The sequence below is a fragment of the Phoca vitulina genome, unplaced genomic scaffold (assembly GCF_004348235.1).
Source record: "Phoca vitulina isolate PV1807 unplaced genomic scaffold, GSC_HSeal_1.0 scaffold12, whole genome shotgun sequence".
Taxonomy (NCBI): Eukaryota; Metazoa; Chordata; class Mammalia; order Carnivora; family Phocidae; genus Phoca; species Phoca vitulina.
Window position 1 is genome coordinate 14,261,192 of NW_022589715.1, and position 20,291 is coordinate 14,281,482.

General features: G+C 47.4%; 1 protein-coding gene and 1 long non-coding RNA gene across 3 annotated transcripts in view; both read right to left on the reverse strand.

The window, feature by feature from the left end:
- The window catches only part of LOC116636366, a 13,659-nt gene extending 13,420 nt beyond the window's left edge, over positions 1-239 (reverse strand). For both annotated transcript variants that reach the window (XR_004300333.1, XR_004300332.1), the window contains exon 1: positions 140-239. This is a non-coding gene — a long non-coding RNA (uncharacterized LOC116636366). The remainder of the gene's footprint in view (positions 1-139) is intronic.
- A 13,196-nt stretch (positions 240-13,435) lies between these two features.
- Positions 13,436-14,482, reverse strand: TMSB10 (thymosin beta 10). Its single transcript, XM_032411147.1, has 3 exons — positions 14,373-14,482; positions 13,976-14,090; positions 13,436-13,723 (listed from the first exon to the last, which is right to left on the reverse strand). The coding sequence occupies exons 2-3, from the start codon at positions 14,073-14,075 to the stop codon at positions 13,689-13,691; spliced, it is 135 nt and encodes a 44-aa protein (XP_032267038.1). The 5' UTR covers positions 14,076-14,090; positions 14,373-14,482; the 3' UTR covers positions 13,436-13,688.
- Positions 14,483-20,291: the final 5,809 nt, after the last annotated feature.

Genomic DNA, 20,291 nt, shown 5'->3' on the forward strand with positions numbered 1-20,291 from the left:
CCCCCCCCCCCCCCCCCCCCCCCCCCCCGCCCATGTCCCACCTGCTCCCCAGGCACTTAGGCTCTGTGCCCTGCCCTTCTACAACCTTCGTCCAGGGCATAGGCCCTTTGTCCGGAAGGCCCTTTCCCCCCTTCCTCACCTCATTCAAGAGCCAGCTCAAGCGTGGCCCTCCCCTCCGCCGGGTAGTGCGGTACCTCCAAGGCCCACACCGTCAGGACCACCGCACCGCTTCACGCCAAGGGGCGACTTCACTTTGGATTCGGCGAGAATGGCGCCCCCTGGTGTTCCGGGAGCAGCGCAACGCCGCCGCCGGGAAGGGAGCTGGTACTCTGCGCGATTTAAGTTACGGGGTTCACGCCACGCTGTGGACACCTTCACGGAGAGCCACCAGATGGCGCGCGTCCGTTCGTCTGGGGACTCCGCAGTCATAAGCGGATGGTGACTGGGGAGCGGGGTTACGCACACGTTTCTGGCACTCTTGCATCGCAAGGTTCTCTTTGTTCCAAACGGCCCCTGGATCTCCTGAGGCCAGTAGAGGCCGGCTTGAGGCGCCTTTCTACCGCATTCCTGCCCCACAGCTGATTCTGATCACCCTTAGCCTCGTTTCCTCACCACATGGGTGATGTTGGCTCAAGAAATTGCTGAGTCATCAGACCCTCTCGTGATGCTTAAACTGTGAAATAACAGACCGGTGCATCCCACTTGCCTGGACCTGCCCTGGATCAGCCTGAGCCTTCCTGGCTTGGAGAGGCCATGGACTAGGCCTGAGGTCCTGGTGGGCCAGACTCCAGGAGAGGGTCTGGAAAGAGCCCCCTCAGCACCCTGAGCCTGTGGGCAGAAAAGGGGGAATCTTCTCCAGGAAGAGCTGGGCATTAGTGATGGGAACAGTCAGTGTTGGCCCAAGAGCTAGTCATCTGTCTTGTTTCTCTCATTAGAAGAGCCTCTAGAATTTGTTTTTGTTTTTTTTTAAGGGGCTGGGCAGCAATCTAGCTGGAAGAGGGTGGCCTGTGGGGTGGAAATGAGGGAGGCACCTACAGATCTGCTTTGTGCCTAATAAGGACACTGCTTTTGCAGTTTAATAAAGCAGCAATATTTTCTAGAGATGTCTTTATTGCATTTACATGAAGATGTTATTATAGGTGTTTATTTATGAGGTTGATGTAGATTATAGTGGGAATTACTCTGTTTCACTGTTAAATAATACGTTGGCTGTTAGTATGAACCAGATGGTTTTATACTCTATTAAGTAATTCATCTATTATTAGTTTACTAAGAACTTTAAGAAATCAAATATAGCTGTTGAAATTCATAAAAACAGATTTTTGGGCTCATATCAAGATAAATGTACTTTTTTCTTTTTGCCAGTTAATGAGCTGAATTATGACAATAGATTTCCTGATACTGAAATATCTTGGCATTGTTGTAACAAACTTTAATTAGAAGCATTATAGCAGTATTATTTTAATGTACTTCCTGATTAAATTTGCTAGTATGTATTTTATTTAGAATTTTACAACAATATTCATAGATTTTGTTTTCAGGATCTTTTTGGCTTTGCAAAATGTATTGGTAGACATATGTCCTTTTCTAGCTACTGAAACAAATTTTGAGGTGTTGAAGTTATTGCTTTCTTGCAGCTTTGAAAGAAATCATCTGTGAAACCATCTGGGCCTGGCACTCTACTAAGTTATAACGATGTGCGAAGTGCGCGCGCGTGTGTGTGTGTGCGCGCGCACGCTCGCGCCCATGATGTTATTCGGTGCATAAAAGCTTGTGGATGTTTTAAAATAATGATTGCCAATATTAAACAACACTCTTTAATTGTTCACTGTTTTCTGACTTGAATTTTACTTTGATCTTAACACCCTAAGTTTGCCTTTCTGAAAACTGATGTACCTTTCTTGAAAAAATATGATTGAAAATGGTTTTGACAGTCTGAGAGTCCTTCACAAGGATTTTTTAAAGATTTTATTTATTAATTTATTTGAGGGGGGTGTGGGGGAGGGAGGGGAGGAGCAGAGGGCGAGGGAAGGGGGAAAATCTCAAGCCAACTCCACGCGGGGCAGGGCTAGATCTCATGACCCTAGCTGAAACCAATAGTTTGGCACTTAACCAACTGAGCCACCCAGGCGCCCCCTTCACAAGAATTTTTTTTAAGATTTAAAAAAAAATGTATTTATTTGAGATAGAGAGTGAGCAAGAGAAAGAGCAGGAGCAGGGTGGAGTGGCAGAGGGAGAGAGAGAAGCAGACTCCCCGCTGAGCAGGGAGCCTGACACGGGGCTCAATCCCAGGACCCTAAGATCATGACCTGAGCCAGAAGGTGGAAGCTTAACCGACTGAACCACCCAGGCAGCACCCCCCAACAAGGATTTTTTTTTTTTTTTTTAAAGATTTTATTTATTTATTTGACAGAGAGAGAGAGAGAACGAGAGCAGGGACACAAGCAGGGGGAGTGGGAGAGGGAGAAGCAGGCTTCTTGCTGAGCAGGGAGCCCGATGTGGGACTCGATCCCAGGACCCTGGGATCATGACCTGAGCCGAAGGCAGACGCTTAACGACTGAGCCACCCAGGCGCCCAACAAGGATTTTTTAAAACATTTATATTTATAGTAAAAACAACAACAACAACAAAAAATACTCTAGTCTTATTTCTCTTATCTTGAATTATGCTCTCTTTTAAAATAATGCTTCCTTGGGACGCCTGGGTGGCTCAGTTGGTTGGGCCTCTGCCTTCGGCTCAGGTCATGATCTCAGGGTCCTGTGATGGAGCCCCGCATCGGGCTCCCTGCTCGGCGGGGAGTCTGCTTCTCCCTCTCCCTCTGCTCCTCCTCCCTGCTTGTGTTCTCTCTTTCTCTCTCTTAAGTAAATAAATAAATCTTTGAAAATAAATAAGACAATGCTTCCTTGTTTAGTCCTTTGTTTTCTTAAACAAGTTGTTTTCTTTGTTTTTCTTAGGTTTTTTTTTTTTTTTGTATTACATAGAATTGAGCTCTGTTGCATATAGCAGAAACCCCCCAAAATTCAGTGACTTGAATATCAGAAGTTTCTTCGTCTTCCTCATAAAGAAGTCTGGAAGTAGGCAACCCAAGCCTGATATAGATAGAGGTTCTGAGGTTGGTGCTCAGAACTGAGGCTCCTCCCAGCTTTCTGCTCCACTATCCCTCATACAGTTTCTATCTTTAAGGTCCTTTCTTGGCCCCAGGTCAGGGTGGGAACGTGACTTCTGCATTCTGTGTTCCGTGCTGGAGACAATGCCTGCTGGAATCCAGTGCCTATGAGGATGAAATCACAAATCAACCTCAAGCACTGTGCTGGTTAATTTTTTTTTTTTTTTTAAGATTTTATTTATTTACCTGTCAGCGAAAGAGAGAGAGAGAGAGAACAAGCAGGAGGAGCGGCAGGTAGAGGGAGAAGCAGGGAGCCTGACACAGGACTCAATCCTAGGACCCCGGGATCATGACCTGAGCCAAAGGCAGATGCTTAACTGAGCCACCCAGGCGCCCCTCTGTGCTGGTTAATTTTCTATGTCACCTTGGCTAGACTGTGGTGCCCAATTATTTGGTCAAACACAGTCTGTTGCTGTGGAGGTATTTGGTATGTGATTAACATTTACAATCAGCTGACTCGAAATAAAAGAGATCACTCTCCATAATATGGGAAGGCCTTAAGAACAAAAATTGAGGCTTCCTGGATAGGAAGGAATTCTGTCTTAAGATTGTAACATGGAAGAACTGCTTGAGTTTCTAGCCTGCTGACCTGCTGTATAGATTTTGGTCTTGCTAGTCCCTACAACTGTGTGAGCCAATTCCTTAAAAATATCTTTTTCTCTCTCTGTATGTACACACCCGTATATACATGGGCAGTGTATGTATGTGTGTGTGTGAGTGTGTGTCTGTCTGTGTGTCTGTGTGTCTTTAATCTCAGAACCCTTGCCCCAGCCCTGATTTTTTGGTAAGAACATTGGGAATAAGGGCCATGATGACAAAGAAGTTAGGTGTTCTCTACCAGTTCAAGTTTATCTGCACCAAGGTAGGACTCATGTAGTTCCCAGGGGCTAAGAGGTTAATATGGGGCCTGTATATGCTGGTTTAGTACATGACTGTGGTGAACAATGATGAGTCTGGCTGCTTAATATCCATTTACCCTGTTCTTAATAATAGTCCTTAATTTTCATTTACAAATCTACTCGAATTTTGTAACTTTGTATGGTGACAGATGGTAACAAGGCTGATTGTGGCGATCATTTCACAGTGTATGCAAATATCAAATCATTATGTTGTACACTTGAAACTAATATAATGTCATATGTCAATTATACTTCGTTAAAAAAAAAAGAAATCTACTCCATGTCTACTTGATGTTCTTGTGATTCTAGTGAGGCGGACCCATCCCCTAACAACAGGCATAGCATATGACCTAGGTTTAAACCAAACTGTGTCCTGGCCAGTGTGGTTGGGCCAGGGAGGCGCATCTGACCTAGTTCCGACAGGTGAAAGTTAGGTCCAGGCTTTTTTGTTTGAACTGGATGAAGAGACATTCTCTCTTTTCTGCTGTTCTCACACCTCGGAGGAAGGTAGTCTTTGAGCTGCAGCAGCTGTATGGTCACGATGAGTGGGAAGGCCATCCCGAGAAGGAAGATGCAGAACTGAAAGATGGAGAGAGAGAAACCAGGTCCCTGTGACATCATTTGACCATTTCCATCAGCCACACCTGAGGCAAAACCTACTCCCTGGATCTCTTGCTTACATGAGTAAATAAATCCTTCTTTTGTTTAAGACAGGTCAGATATGATTTTTTTAAATCAAAAAATCAAAGAATCCACATGGTACGATTCTGCACTCTTCCGTTTTTTTTTTTTTTTTTTTTTTTCCCTAAGAACAAGCCAGATCAAATAACCTGGCATCTGAGTAGTAGGAAAGAAAATAAGGGACAGTTTGGCATGAGATAACATTTGGACAAAAACAGTGACTCAAAGAACAGGTTCTTTTTAGTTACCGATGCCTCCGATGAAGGTCTTGGGGCTGCACTGATGCAAGAGTGGGAGCTTTTTTGAGCAGAATTGCCTTCCTAGAGAATAGGATTTCTCCACAATGTAGAAAAATTCTTAGCTATGGGGTGGGTGCTTGACAACTGTAGATAGCATTCATGGGGCCAATGGGTTGTTGTTGGTTTTTTTTTTTATCTTCCCATTAATAGCCAAGTCTGTCTGATCTTACTGACTTCTGTGAAACACATCAATTTAACATTACAGAGATCGACGTAAATGCCACGGACATCCAGAGTAAAGGCTGAATAACACCGGGACTGAATCAACAGGGCCATCTCTTCATCTTAAGGGCTCAGCTTCTGAATTTCACTAGAGAGGTGAGGATTAAGCTTGGTACCCATTTAGTTTTAAACCAGAATACAGTGTCCCATGATCCTGTATTTTGTCATTAAACCAGGGTACCTGTTTTTCTTACCTGTGAGGGAATGAGGTCCAGGAGAATCCACTTCGTTTATCCTGAGCAACTACCTAGCCTGCGACCCAGTACTTAGCAGATGCTTAATAAATTGTGGTTGAGTAAGTGGAGAAAGCAATGGATCAGTGAATAGCGGTAGCTTCTCCACTGGGGCTGGCCCTACCTAGCATGTTGATTCTGGCCGACCCTGCTGCTTTTTCCCACCACGAGCTTCCACCCAGTCTGCCACCAGTGGCAGCTTCCAGGGTTTAGCCTGATGTGGGTTCACCCTGCCCTTCCCCGGGCTCAGTGCCAGAGACACCCACTTTATCACGGCCTCATTTTATTGTCTCTCAACAATGTGTTGGCCATAAAACTAATTTATGATACTGACTCAGGGACTGTGGAGTCTCTCTCCAAAGCGCTACCGTGTCTCCCACTGTGCTTTCTGGGAAGTACCCTGCTTATCAAGTTCCCCTCTGGAACTTGAGACACACAAATGAAGTCACACAGACCAGTTCAAGTTTCTGTTTGTCTGTCAGAGTACAACTTCTGTAATTGCCCCCATCATCTGAAGTCTTGCCAGTTCTCCCTCTGCAAAGTGTTTTGTTTCTGTCCTGATTTTCTATCCCCACAGCCAGTGGTGTGCTGGAGCCAAACGGCACCGACTTGCAAAGATCCAATCGTTACATTTTCAGAAGGCAGCAAGCTGATGGTTAAACTCCTGACAGCTTAAAATTGGCCATATTTACACCATAGAAATCAGCAAATGCTACAGATCAGCTCTTACCTACCTCCACCCTGACTGAGAGCTGGTTGGTAAACACTGATCAGCATGGCACCGTGGATGAACCGGCCTTTCCCTAACTTCGGTCCTCATTACTTCTTGCTTGGACAGTTACAATATCCTCATAACCAGCATCTCTGCACCCAGACTTCCCATTGCAGAGGATCATTGTAGAAGACTTTTGACTGCAAGTAAGGAAACCTAACTACAGATTTCTTAAGTATAAGAAATATGTATTATTTCACATAACAAAATATTCGAAGATAAGGCACTTTCAAGAAACCTCGGCATCTCAAGAGCTCATTATGTGCACAGATTCTTTTTATTTTTCCACTTTGCCACTGTCAATGTGTTGCACTTCCCTTCACGGCTTCAAGAGAACTGTCATGGTTTGAGAAGGTAACACATCGTCACACAGTGGCCTGCAATGTTTTTTCTTAGGTCCTTCTTTTTTTTTTTTTTTTAAAGATTTTATTTATTTATTTGACAGAGAGAGACACAGCGAGAGAGGGAACACAAGCAGGGGGAGTGGGAGAGGGAGAAGCAGGCTTCCCGTGGAGCAGGGAGCCCGATGCGGGGCTCGATCCCAGGACCCTGGGACCATGACCTGAGCCGAAGGCAGACGCTTAACGACTGAGCCACCCAGGCGCCCCTCTTATGTCCTTCTTAAGGAGCAATTCAGTCTTCTCAGAAATCCCCGAGGCTTCCTCGGGGGTCCTTGACCAGAATTGCAACCCATATCTATTCTTTTTTTTTTTTCAACCCATGTCTATTCTTAAGTCAATCGCTGCGAGGGTAATATTAAAATTACCATGATTGGGGGCGCCTGGGTGGCTCAGTTGGTTAAGCAACTGCCTTCGGCTCAGGTCATGATCCTGGAGTCCCGGGATCGAGTCCCGCATCGGGCTCCCTGCTCGGCAGGGAGTCTGCTTCTCCCTCTGACCCTCCTCCCTCTCATGCTCTCTGTCTCTCATTCTCTCTCTCTCAAATAAATAAATAAAATCTTTAAAAATAAAATAAAATAAAATAAAATAAAATTACCATGATTGGGCGAGACCGCTAATTTCCAACTGTTTAGAACCAGCATCCCCTTTTGGCATCAAGTATTTTATAACACTCCTCCTTCCTGAAATGGAAATCAAAGATAATATAATCTACCCTCACACATACTTTAAAAACAAATCAATACAAGCCCTTATTGGAATATAAAGGTGAAATAAAGGAATAGAATTTATAAAAAATTATATATATGCATTTCAATATATATGGTAAATTGTATTATCATGACTCCCAGGTATTTCCTGCCTTCCCTGTAACAGAATTATACATACCAACTGATAGCATGGGACTTGCTGTGCCTTACCCAATTGATGCCAGGCAGGCTTGCTTTATGATTTGCTTTGGTCAATGGAACGTGAATGGAAGTGCCACAGCTGAGAAGAGCTTGAAAAGCCATTGCATGGCTCTCCATTCCTCTTTTTTTTTTTCAGAGATAGTGACAGAGATAGTGAGAGAGAGCACAAGCAGGGAGGAGCGGGAGAAGCAGGCTCCCAGCTGAGCAGGGAGCCTGATGCGGGGCTCGATCCCAGGAGGCTGGGATCATGACCTGAGCCGAAGGCAGACGTTTAATGACTGAGCCACCCAGGCGCTCCTCTTCTTTCCTTCTGCCTCAACAAGAGCATGTCCCAGGCAGGGGCTACTCCTTTGGCTTGGCTCTCAGAATAAAGACAGGTGCAACAGGTGCAGAGTTTCAACTGATATCTATATGGATAAGAATACAATTTGTTGTTGTAAGCCATTGAAATTTTTGGAGTTTGTTACTGCAGACGACCTATCAAAAGCTGACTAAAACACTATGGCACAGTAATATTCTACAGCTAAAGACGCAATCTGTACTTTGTCTGTTTGCACCTACACCCAGCCTTACCATGAATCCAGCAGCTTCAAATGTGCACTGATACAATCGCGTTGTATCAACAATTCAAAAGCCAAGAAAAATATCACTGTCAGTGCCACGAACTCTTGGGAAAGCTCTGAGATAAAAAAACAAAAAGGGCATCCCTCGATTTACATTTACAGGCTAGCTGCATTCTTGGAAAATGCAATGTATACTAAATTTGTGCAGAATTCGTTTTTGCTAGATTCACATAATTATAAGGAGATATTTCATCGATACAAATGTGCAGTAATTCATTTACAAGTCCAATTAGGTAAAGTTCAAAAGTAGGCAAAATACAGACACGCTGTTAGAAGTGAGGATAGTTAGATGACTATCCTAGGCACTATGGTGTGTTCAGCTTGTGAGGATTCATCAAGCTGTACACTCATTTTTAAATTTTTTATTTTTTCGAGTTGTATACTTGTGACCCGTGCATTTTTCTATATGCATGTTATACAATAACAAAGAGTCTTTAAAGAAAGTCATGCAGGGGGCGCCTGGGTGTCTCAGTCAGTTAAGCGTCTGCCTTCAACTCAGGTCATGATCCCAGGGTCTTGGGATCGAGTCCTGCATTGGGCTCCCTGCTCAGTGGGGAGTCTGCTTTAATCATAGGATTAAAAATATTGGGGTGCCTGGGTGGCTCAATCAGCCTCTGCCGCTCTGTCAAATAAATAAATAAAATCTTTAAAAAAAAAAAAGGCATGCAGGGCACAGCACAAATCTTTGATGTGTGGAATTGTCCCATGCCTTGCCGGATGTCTACTATTCCTGACCCCTGTTTATGAATTGTCAATAGTGTTCCCTAATCATTATGATAGTCAAACTGCAACCAAACACCCTCAGAAATTTCTATAATGCTCAGCGCCTGGGTGTCTTGTGTTTATACTAATCAAACTTTGCTCCTGGGGCTGGCCCCTTGAAGCTTGTCACCTGCTTCATATCTAAATAAAATTGGGCTGCCATGTGCCATGAAGAAGGTAGGATAGGAGGGGATGAGGAGTGGGTCATGGTGGTGATAGTGGTTGGATAGATAATTGTCTTTGTCGGTCACAACATCCTTCACATGCTATCAAATACATCTCAGATCACTTTGTCCCAGCCTCCAAAATCTGCAGTGGCTCTTAACTGTGTACAGGATAAAAAACTCAGGGGCGCCTGGGTGGCTCAGTTGGTTAAGCGACTGCCTTCGGCTCAGGTCATGATCCTGGAGTCCCTGGATCGAGTCCCGCATCGGGCTCCCTGCTCGGCAGGGGGTCTGCTTCTCCCTCTGACCCTAACCCCTCTCATGCTCTCTGTCTCTCATTCTCTCTCTCTCAAATAAATAAATAAAATCTTTAAAAAAAAAAAAAAAAACTCAATGTACCTTCCTAGGCTAATGGTGAGGCTTCTGTTTTCACTGAACCACTCCCTCTCCCTCCTCAAGGTCTTCAAATGTTTTTCCTCATGAAGCAGCCTCCTACCCAGAGTTCCCACTCCTTCATACACCTTCTCTCTAGCATTTACTTCATTCTTTGTTGGCTCCCATCTTGTGGCGCTTCCACAGGCCTAGTACAGTGATAGACCCTCGCTGGACGCTCAGAAAGGCATGCTGAATTAAACTGAACACGAACACAGCCTCTGTATTTCACAGACAACAGCAGTCCAATATCTAAAATCTTTTAACTGGTTGAGACCCACCGTTGCCATCTGGATAATACACAGCTTTCAGTCAATAGCCTTGATTATGAATCACCTGTATTTCCCCTCCTCGTAATAGGAGTGTATCCTGAACTGGGCTCTGGGAGGAAAATGAAGATGTTTGGCTTTCTTGCACCATGGTAACTTGCACATACCCATCATGCATGGGCTCTGTCAATGCCCAGTAGAACCAACATTAAGACCGTGGTGGGGCCTGGTAGCGGCGTGGCTTTAGCGTAGACAAGATGGAGTAGGGGAGGCCAGGTGATATTTCAGCTATAATTCAGTAAGTAAGTATTGAGCATGCATTATGTGCTGGCTTCGATTAATAAGAATCAGTCTCTATTCAGTCTAGCCAAGAAGTGATGTATGTGTCCAGGTACCGGCAGAGAGGTACAGACAGGAGCTGAGAAGAGAAAGAGAAAGTCTTTGGCTGGGAAGTCCAGGAGGGCTAATCAGAGGAAGTGGTGATTGGTAGGGCCTTGTAGGATGGCTAATGTTTGACTAATTAGAAAAGAGACAGAGGGTCACTCAAAGTGGGGAAAATATTCAAGGGGGCTTGTTTATACAATTTTCAGCTCTTTTCTCTGAATTAATAGTATACGGCCTTAAAATCTGGGAATCCTTAGCTCTTCATAGGATTAAAAAAATTGGGGCGCCTGGGTGGCTCAGTCAGTTAAGCGTCTGCCTTCGGCTCAGGTCATGATCCCAGGGTCCTGGGATCCAGCCCAGCATCAGGCTCTCTGCTCAGCGTGGAACCTGCTTCTCCCTCTTCCTCTGCCTGCCGCTCTGCCTACTTGTGCACGTGTGCTCTCTCTCTCTAATAAATAAAAAAAATCTTTAAAAAAAATCTTTTCATTTTAGCTTCAGAGCAAGCCTCATTTGTGATCGGACTAGTAATTGGTCCCTGAATTCTCAGAAAGGAGGGAAAGGGTATAAACCAGCAATTCACTATAATTCTCCCAAGGGTGTCGGTATTCCCCTGTGGCAAGGGATAGAAAAGAGAGGATAAGAGGGCCTGGGGTGCCTCAGTGCTCTCTGGTACTCCAACTCCAGGTGCTGGGTATGTCCCCACTGTGATTTCCCCATGATCCCAGGGGATAGATCACTGGGAGAGAGGCGGGGCCTAGGAAGGTGGGCCTCTCTGCCCATACTCGGCCTTTTTGGTCTTAACATTCAGGCCTCAGGATGTCTAGATGTGTGTGCCAGGGCGCAGGTGGGGAGCCCAGACGGGTGGGGGAAGGGAGCCTTACCTTATAAACTGATGCGGTGTTTAAGACTTCGGAAACGGTAAGTGACCTCCCTCTCCTATCTGTATTTCCTTTCCCCACCTTGCCCTGGCCCCATCCAATCAGCTCATTATCTTAGAGTGGAAAAGCAAAAGTGCCCTAAGGGTCCTCTTGATTTGTGTCTTCTTAAATTCTGAGGAAGAGCGAGGCTGTCATCAGCACCCCATAACCTCAGAATAGGAAGGATTTCTTGGGGAGGGGGTGAGAGAGTCATGGGAATCTTCTGAGAGTAAAGGCACCCTAGGAGATGGGGTTCTGGAACTGCTCTCCAGGGTGAGCCCGCTGGGGTCAGGGAGTCTGTGGGACCCACAGGAAGGGAGCATGCGATTTACATCCCAGATAGGGCCCCAGAGAGGAGGTTGGGGCCACAGAGGCCTTAGGTGTGGCTGCCCAGTCAGGATTCATCGTGCCCATGAGGGGCACCCATGGAGCTCCCAAGGTGGGAGGGTAGCTTGGGGAGGGGGGGGAAGGAGGCACCCTTCAGCAACCAACCTTGTAACAGTTGCCAAGTCCTTCAAATCGGCCTCCTCCATCTCCTGCCTTCTCATACCTCATCTCCCTGCTGCGTGCTCACTCCACTCCAGCTGCTTGTTCTTCCTCAGATCGTCCAGCACACTCTTACCTTAAGGCCCCTGCATTTGTGTTCCCCCTCCTGGAACCTCTTATCTTACCCAGAGGCCTCCCTTGACTGCCCTATTGAAAACCGCAGTGGTGCTTCCGCTCCCTCTCCCCGCCCAGCACACTTCTCCCCTTCCCTCCCCAGCCCTTTTCTCCAGAGCCTTTCTTACCAGTAGACCTAGTGTGTGTTCCTGTTGGAAGGCAGCAGAGATTTCTTCTGTTCCCTTTTCTTTAACCTCCCAACAAGAGACCCCAACAGGGTCAATTATGCTCAAATGGTAAAGGCTCATGAAATCTCATGAAACGTTTGACACAACAGATGTTCCAAACCTTGGGTTATGGAATCCCCAAAAGCATACCCCTGGTCCCAAATTCTGGCTCCAGTACTCACTGGCGGTGTGACTTTAGCAAATCCCTCGTCTCTTTGACCTTAGCTTTCCCCATCTGTAAAATGGGTAATTATACTGCTTTAATAGTTTCTGAGAACTAAAAATCCTAACACAACGTGTGGCTCACAGCAGACACTCAGTAAAGGTTAGTGTCCTTCCCCTTGCCCCCCCACCCCAGGGAGGGGGGCTAATGTTTCTCTTCCTTATCCCCCCACCCTGACAACCCCACCCCCACCCCAGGTACACTTACCCTCCATAGCCCAGGTCTGTCAAGTCACTCCTTTGTGCAAAATGGGCAGTGGCCCCTCAGCCTAGGTGTCCCTGCTCTGGTCTGCTGTGGCGGCCTGTCTCACCCACCAGGATTTTAAGTTCCTGTGGACAGGGATCACACCTCATTCAAATTACTTGCCCTCACCCAGTGTCCAGCCCTCTTATGATCAGACAAATATGTGGGACAAATCACTAAGCAATGTGTCCTCACCTCCCTTTTTAGAAGAAAACTTCACCCCTGGAATCATAAGCCAGTTTCTTTTGTTCCAGAATGCCCTGCAGCCTCCCCACCTCCCATCCACTACTCCCCTCTGGGCTGGTTCCCCTCTCCCCAGGGGTCTAGAGGGTGTGACCCTGCGGGGCTGGCTGCCAGCCCAGCCCTCCCTCCACACACCCACCCTTCCTGCTGCTCCCAGCACCGGAGGCTGCTCAGCCCAGAACTCCCTCTAACGGCTAGCTTTTGTGGAAGGTTCTGCACTAGGGTTGAAAGACAAAAAGCTAGGCTGTCCCCTCCAGCTCTGATGTTCCTGCTGTGGTTTCCCCTGGATCCCGCCTTTGTTTTCCGTTTTTAAGTTCCAAGAAAGCCTCCAGGAGACTTTTGTGACCTCACCCAATTTCCAACATTCCGGATTTAGTTGCTTACCCCTTTCTTCTCAGACTTTAAATCACTGTTCTCTTTCCGGGGGTGAATCAGAACTATGAGGCCAGAGAAACAGTGGGACGGTAAAAGCTTATCAAAAATCCTGCTCCCCTGGAAAAGCATTTTTCCCAAAGAGCTTCCAAGAATGACAAAGTGAGGTTACATTTTACATGGAGTGCATGAAAACCAAGAGCTAAGCAGCTAATAATAACGCATAAAATCTCATGGAGAAGCAGGTAAAATCAACATTAAAAATAGTCCCTCCAAACCGGCCGTTCCGCGACCCCCTCCCGCTCTGCGACAGCAACTCGACTCCGGCGCGTGGGGTTTTGCTGCAGCGACACTGCCCACGCGTTCCCAACTAAGACTCAGACCACGCCAGCCATGCCACGAGGTGTGTTTTATTTTCATTAAACATACAAATAATTTGCTATAATATCCCAGGGCAAACCGGAGAATTTGGCAGTCCGATTGGGGGGGGGTCCCCTCAGAGACCCGCAGGCCGGTGGCGTCGGCACGGAGTGCCCGGGTTCACAGTGCAGCTTGTCGCTCGTGTCCATCTTGCAGGTGGCTCTTCTTCCTCCACATCACGACTGGGGTGTCTCGAAGATGACGGGGGCGGGGAATCCTCTAGGTTCTTAGGAAATTTCACTCCGCTTCTCCTGCTCAATGGCTGTAGAGAGAAGGCAGGCGGCACTGGGGGATGAGGACACCTTGCAACCCCCCAGCCGAGGAACCCACGAGGTCTGGGTCTGAAGAAAGAGGCTTGGGGCTGGGAAGACATGCGCTTCGTGGAACAAAAAGGGGGCCGGGGCCGCAGGGACCCGGCGCCGTGGTCAGGTGGGGGTGGGGCGGGGTTCTCGGAAAGGGCGGGGGGGGGGGCGGGGCGGGGGGCACGCGGACCCGGAGGCGGGGGTGCACTCACTCTCTTTGGTCGGCAGGGTGTTCTTCTCCTGCGTCTCCGTTTTCTTCAGCTTGGCCTTATCGAAGCTGGCGATTTCCCCCATGTCCGGCTTGTCTGCCATTTTCTTAAAGCGATCCTAGTGGGCAAAGCAAGGCGGTTGGCCTGCGGCCGGGGCCAGCGTCCCCTCCGCCTCTCCGCCGACGCCTCTCGACGTGGCACTCGGCTAGGGCGTTCCCGGTCCCCGCAGGCCGAGGATCTGGGCGCGTCCCGCATCCCCCCCCGCTCCCCAGCCCCAGGGCGTGGTCCATCGGCCGGGCGTCCCGTCGGGGAAAGGCGCCTGTTGCGGCGGCCGCGCGCCGGCCAGGTTCACCAGCTCCGACCCCACCCGGATGGGGCCCCCGCCCTAGGTAGCGCTCACCGTGGAGTTCCGCTCCGAGCCCGGCGCCTGGTGCTCCCACTCGCGTTGCTGCAGCAAGAGACAAAAGAACGGCGCCCGCCCCTCGTCTTATATACGCCGCGCCCCGCCCCGCCCCTCGCCCGCCGCAGCGGGGGCGGTGCTGGAAGACGATGGGCGGGGGCGGGGGCGGCGCGGGCCCCTTGCTTCCCCGCCGCGCCCTCCGCTGGGCTGCCTCGCGGGCTGGGCGCGGCTCTTCCTGTCCCGGTGTGGGGTGGGCGGGAGACCCAGCTCCCTGCGCCCCCAGCTCGCCTGGCTTCGCGGTGGAGGCTGTGGGCGCTGCCGGGTGGGCGCCGGGCCCTAGCTTTCCGTTTGGGGCTGCGCTCCCCTCCCCGGGAATCTGCTGCTCCGCTCCAGAATGGGCGTGGGGGCCGGCGGGGGAGGGGTGTGTGGTGTGTATGTGTAGTATGCAGTTGTAGGTGTGGATGGATGTGCGGCCTTGCACGCGTGCTCTGCAGTAATCCCTGCTCGCAAGAGACCCCCCCCATTCCTGTGCAGTTGCCACCCCCCGACCTCCCAACTCCCCTTTTCCTCTTCTCGGGGAGGCTGAGCCCTTGCGTCGTCTCGCACTAAAAGAATCCCAGCCGAGGGTTCCTAGTGATGAAGGGACAGGGGAAACAGGTTTCCACTGCTCTTTGCTCAGATTGGGGCTGGTTGCCCTCTCTCGTCTGCCTTGCTGAGCGGGGCGGCTCTTGCGGGAGCGGTGGCGGGTCATCTTGAATGCTGGTTACAAGCATTGTCTGAAGGGCGGTAAACAGTCGGGAGAGGGCTCTCTCTAGTCCTTCCCTCACCAGGGCTCTAGGAACACTGTGTCCAAGGGTGTGGTTTTCCTCCTTGAAGTTAACCTTGAAAATATCCCTGCAAACGTTCTTATTTTCCTTATTAACCCATTATAGGAGTGGTGTAATGCGATTGTTCAAATCTTTCTTAGAAAAGTTGTATTTTCAGTTGTATTATCTAAAGATGTTTAGATAGTAAGTTCCATAAATTAACAACGCCAGGGGGTGAAGCTGGTCTTTGTTTTATTTGTCCCGAACTTTCCTTTTTTAAGTGTCAGGGGGTATTATTAGCAAGCTCTGTTAAAGTGGGATTTGGTGGAAACATCCTAAATCCTGTCCCCACCGCCCTGATTTTATCTGCTTTTCTCACATTCCCTCAGTGTGTTTGGAACAGAAGGAAGAGTATTTAGGCGTATGAATGTGATATACCAAACTCCTTGTGTGGCCTTGGGCAAGTCTTTTCCTACACCTCCGTTTCTTCATCTTTAAAATAGCTTTAGCATAAAGCTTAAGTGAGGTAATAGAAAAGGCACCAATATGGCAGCCCCATGAGACTGCCATACTCACACTTCATTAGTGTATCAGTCAACTATCTCCACAATATGCCGTGTAACAAACTACCCCAAAACTCAGTGGCTTAAAATAATAATCATTTATTTTTGCTCATTCATCTGCTGGTCAGTCAGCTGCTGCTGGGTTGGGCTAGGCCAGGCTGGGTTCCAAGCTGCCAGTTGGATCTCATCCTCTGGACCAGTATCTAGCTGATGCTTGTTCTTCCCAAGGTGATGGCAGAACAGGAAGAGGGTGTAGCACAGAAGAGTGTAGGAGTGATGAAGTGTGTGTAAAAGCATATTATGTCAGCTCATGTCTATGAACATCCCATTGGCCAAACCTACTGTTAACGGAGTGGAGAAGTATATTCCACCCGTGGTGGGGGAGGGAGGGGAATGAATATTTTGTGACTAAAAATCCAACTTCACAGGCAGGGAAGGCAAACAGCTGTAGCAAACAGCCCCCAAAGTGGCTTAAAGCAATAAGAATTTATTTCCCATTCATGCAGCAACACTACATGTTGGTGTTTCTGGTCGGGCAGCTTACCTCCATGTAGTGACTCAGGTACCCTGGCTTCTCTCTTGTCACTCTGTCCTCCTCTGGGTCCTGGAAGTTTACTCCATTCAGCCAGTGGATAGGAAAAGAGGAAAAAATACAGGACTGCATTAGAGTTTTTATGGACCAGTCTTAAAAGTAGTCTCCATTATTTCTGCTCTCACCTCTTTGGCCAGGACTTAGTCTCATGGTCTTATCTAACTGTGAGGGAGGCTGGGAGTGTAGTCAAGCTGTGCACCCAGGAGAAAAAGAAAGCAGGCTTGGATGGACTTGGAGCATTCTCTGCGATACACTATTGAAGGATCTGTCAAACTTGAGCTTGAAATTTCCAGACATCCCGAGACATTGACTTTTTGGAAGGTCTCACTGCCACTTAATTCCTTTTCAGATGCAATGCCAAGCATTATTTAGGTATTACCTTACAGGGCCCCACCTTTGGCCTGAGCATTTGTCCCAGTTTGGACCCCTGGTGAACTCCAATTCCAACTTTTATTTTGGAAACAAAGGAATCTGTTTCTTCTAGAGACAGCTATAATACACGTTTCAAACGCCTTTCTTGAGTATAGATTGTCCTGTGTGACTTTCTTCTAGTGAATGAAATATGGCAGAAGTGATGCTTTTCAGTTTATGAGTTAGGACATAAAAGGCCCCAGGGCTCTGCCTGACTCTCTCAGGATGCCTTTGCACTCTGAGAAAACCAAGCACCTACAAGGAAAGGCTACTTGTAGGCATTCCAGCCACAGTCTCAGCTGAGGTCTGAGCCAACAGCTAGCATCCACCAGTAAGCAGGCAAACAGGTGAGCCTTGAACTGCCCCGGCTAGTTGTCCCTGGCCAAATTACAGGTTGGTGAGCAAAATAAATTTGTAGTTGTTTTAAATCACTAAGTTTGGGGATGTTTTGTTATGCAGCAGCACCATGAGATGGAAAAGTCATAACGTACTGGTGTCAGGGTCTCAGGTCCCATTTGGGGATTTTTCCTAAATATCTTCTGCAATACCCACACATATACTTATTCAGTAAACATTTATCAGATATCCATGAAGTATCTGGCAGTGTCCTCTGGATGTGGAAGACGTAAAGATGATGAGACTCTTGAGTTACAAGTCTAGTGTGGTAAATGAATTACTCTGAGTCAATCAACAAGCTCATGCTCATACCTTGCATTTACTTATGACTTGGGCGTCATTTACGTCTGACAACATTTCAGCCTGCTGCTTGGAACAGATTGTATACTGTTAACAGATGGTGTTGAGAGAGCTGAACCACTCAACTCCAATTACATTTCCATTTTCTTTGTTGAGAAGGATGCTTTGGAAAATGTCGAGCTAATAAGAGGAAGCTAATGGACTCTTGATGACTGTCAACTGCAGGGTAGGGAGGTGGGGGAGGGCGTTGGTGTGGGGGAAGCCTTTAGAGATTTGCCGTGGGGCAACATTCCTCAGGCCTGTTCAATTTGACATTTTTTTTTTTTAATTGGGGATTTGAATGGGGATGTAGATAGAATGCTAATTATATTAGGAAGGATGTAACTGTAAACGCTAGGGCAAGCTGGATCCTGTGGAGATATGGAGAAAATATGATGAGACTAGACCTGATAGGGGCAGATGTGGAGCCTTCTTGATCTGACCAGAAACCCCACAGGTACAGATAGATGTGATGAGCATGATTACCTCTTAAGAGGAGGTGAATTTTGTGGCTATGTGAGTAAGAGGAAAGAGCTTTCGGTCCGAGTTTCCCCTGACTGTAAGGAAGACATTCACTCTGCTTCAGAGTTTTTGCCCTTGTTGAAATGCTCATGTGAGATGTTCTTCTTAGTCTAGATATTCACATTGTGCACCTTCTTATTTCATTTAGAAAGTTGCTTAAGTGTCCTCTCCTCAGAGAACCTTCCTTGACCCCCCATATAGAGTAATTCCCCTGTTATTCTCTCAACTTTTACCTCGTTTCATCTTTCTTCATAGAATTCATCTCTACCAAATGTGTTATATATTCCTTTATTTGTTTGTTGTCTCTCACCCCACACTAGGAAATGGAAGAGCTCAATCTGTCTGGTGTACCACTGCATCCCAGCACCAGATGCAATGCATGACACCGCGAGTGCTCGATCAATATTCTTTGAACAATACAAAAAATTCGTTTGTTTTAAATATTTATTTATTTGGGAGAGAAAGAGGGCAGGGAAGGGGCAGAGCTAGAGGGAGAGAGAAAATCCCAAGCAGATTGTGAGCTGAGTGTGAGCCCGACATGGGGCTTGATCTCACGACCCTGAGATCACAAGCTGAGCCGAAACCAAGAGTCAGACGCTTAACCAACAGTGCCACTGAGGTGCCGAGGTGCCCCAATACATAAAATTCTTAATCAAAATGAAATAAACTATTCTGGAAGAGGTGATGAGTTCTCTGTCCTTGGAGGCATTCAATGAGAGGTGGATAGCCAGGTATGTGGACTGTTATAGAGATAGTTCAGACCTTGTGCTGGAGTAGGCTCACAGGTGAGCAAATCTATTTCTCCCCAGATGACCTTTCTGGTCCTTTTTTTTGCTGTTATTTCAGCCTCCTCTTGGGTACCAGTTTTGCCAGCCTGAGGATAGCTGTGTGACTCTCACACAAAGGAGCTATGAGGAGCAAAGAAATCAGGCTGTGACCTCTGTATTCTCCACACCATCAAAGCTCTAGTTCTCTTTGTAGGTCATGGAATTTCAGGACTTCTCCAAGATAAAATTGTGAAGAAGGGAAAACAGGCCTTTGAGGTTCAGTCTCGCTGACGATTGTTCTGCTCTGTAGTTGTGTGGAGGAAAACCCCTTATTTAAACGTTGGCAGCTGCTTAGCTCGCCCAAGTGGCTAATAGCCACAGAGTGGGAATATTATTGCTCCGGTTTTCATCTCTGGCGCCAGAATAGCAATAATCGTGGCGACCAATATTATGGAGCCGCTCTTGTGCCCCAGGCCCTGCACAAAGGACTTCTACGGGTATTATCCCACTTAATCCTCCCGGAAGCTGTGTGAAATGGCACTATTTTGATCATTTCTGCTTTACAGCGTAGGATCTGAGACTTGGTTAAGGTCACACTGCAGGTAATTGGCATTGTTGAAATCTGAATCCGGGTTTAAATTTTTAATTAAATTTTAACATGGAACGATTTCCACATTAAGAGCTCTATTTTCTCATGGCAGCATTTGATTAGCAGCTGCACCCCTGAAATGGGCCATGTCCTCTTCACTTGACTGGGTTCTCTACCACTCCCTAATGTCTTCCCAGCATGGAGACCAGGGGCAGTTGTCATTTCTCGTATCTGTACTGGTGTTTTCCCTATAGTAGAGAAATATTTCTTGTGCCCGGACCTCTCTCTGTGGAAGTCAACTTTTAAGGTGGTCCTCAATGATCCCCCCGCCTTGTTCCCACCTTTGTGAAGTCCCCTCCTCTGTTGTACCAGGATAAGGTCTGTGTGACCAATGTTTTATGGCAGGGGAGATAGTATGTCATTTCCGAAGTTAAGTTATAAAAGACTATAATTTCCATTTAGGTGCCTGGCTTTATTTTTCTTTCTCTTGTATCTCTCATTCTGGGGCAAGCCGGCTGCCATATTGTGAGCAGTTCTATGGAGAAGACCATGTAGTGAGGAGCTCAAGTCTGTGGCCAACAGCCAGTGAGGAGTGGAGGCTATCAACAAGGGAGTTGGGAAGTGGGTCCTCTGGCCCCAGGTGAGTCTTCAGATGGCTGCAGCGCTGGGTGACAATTTGTAACCGCCTGGGAGACCCTGAGCCAGAACTGCTGAGCCAAGCCATTCCCAGAAACTGTGAGATAATAAGTGGTCGCTGTGTTATCTTGCTAAGATTTGGAGTAGTTTGTTACTCAGCAATAGATAAACTAATTCACTATCAAAAGTGGGGAGAACAAATAGATCAAGAGTACTATGTAGTTAAAGCAATGAAGAAAGAGCCTATTTATCTGTGGAAGTAAAGAATACTTATATCATTGTGAAGCCTGCCACAGTA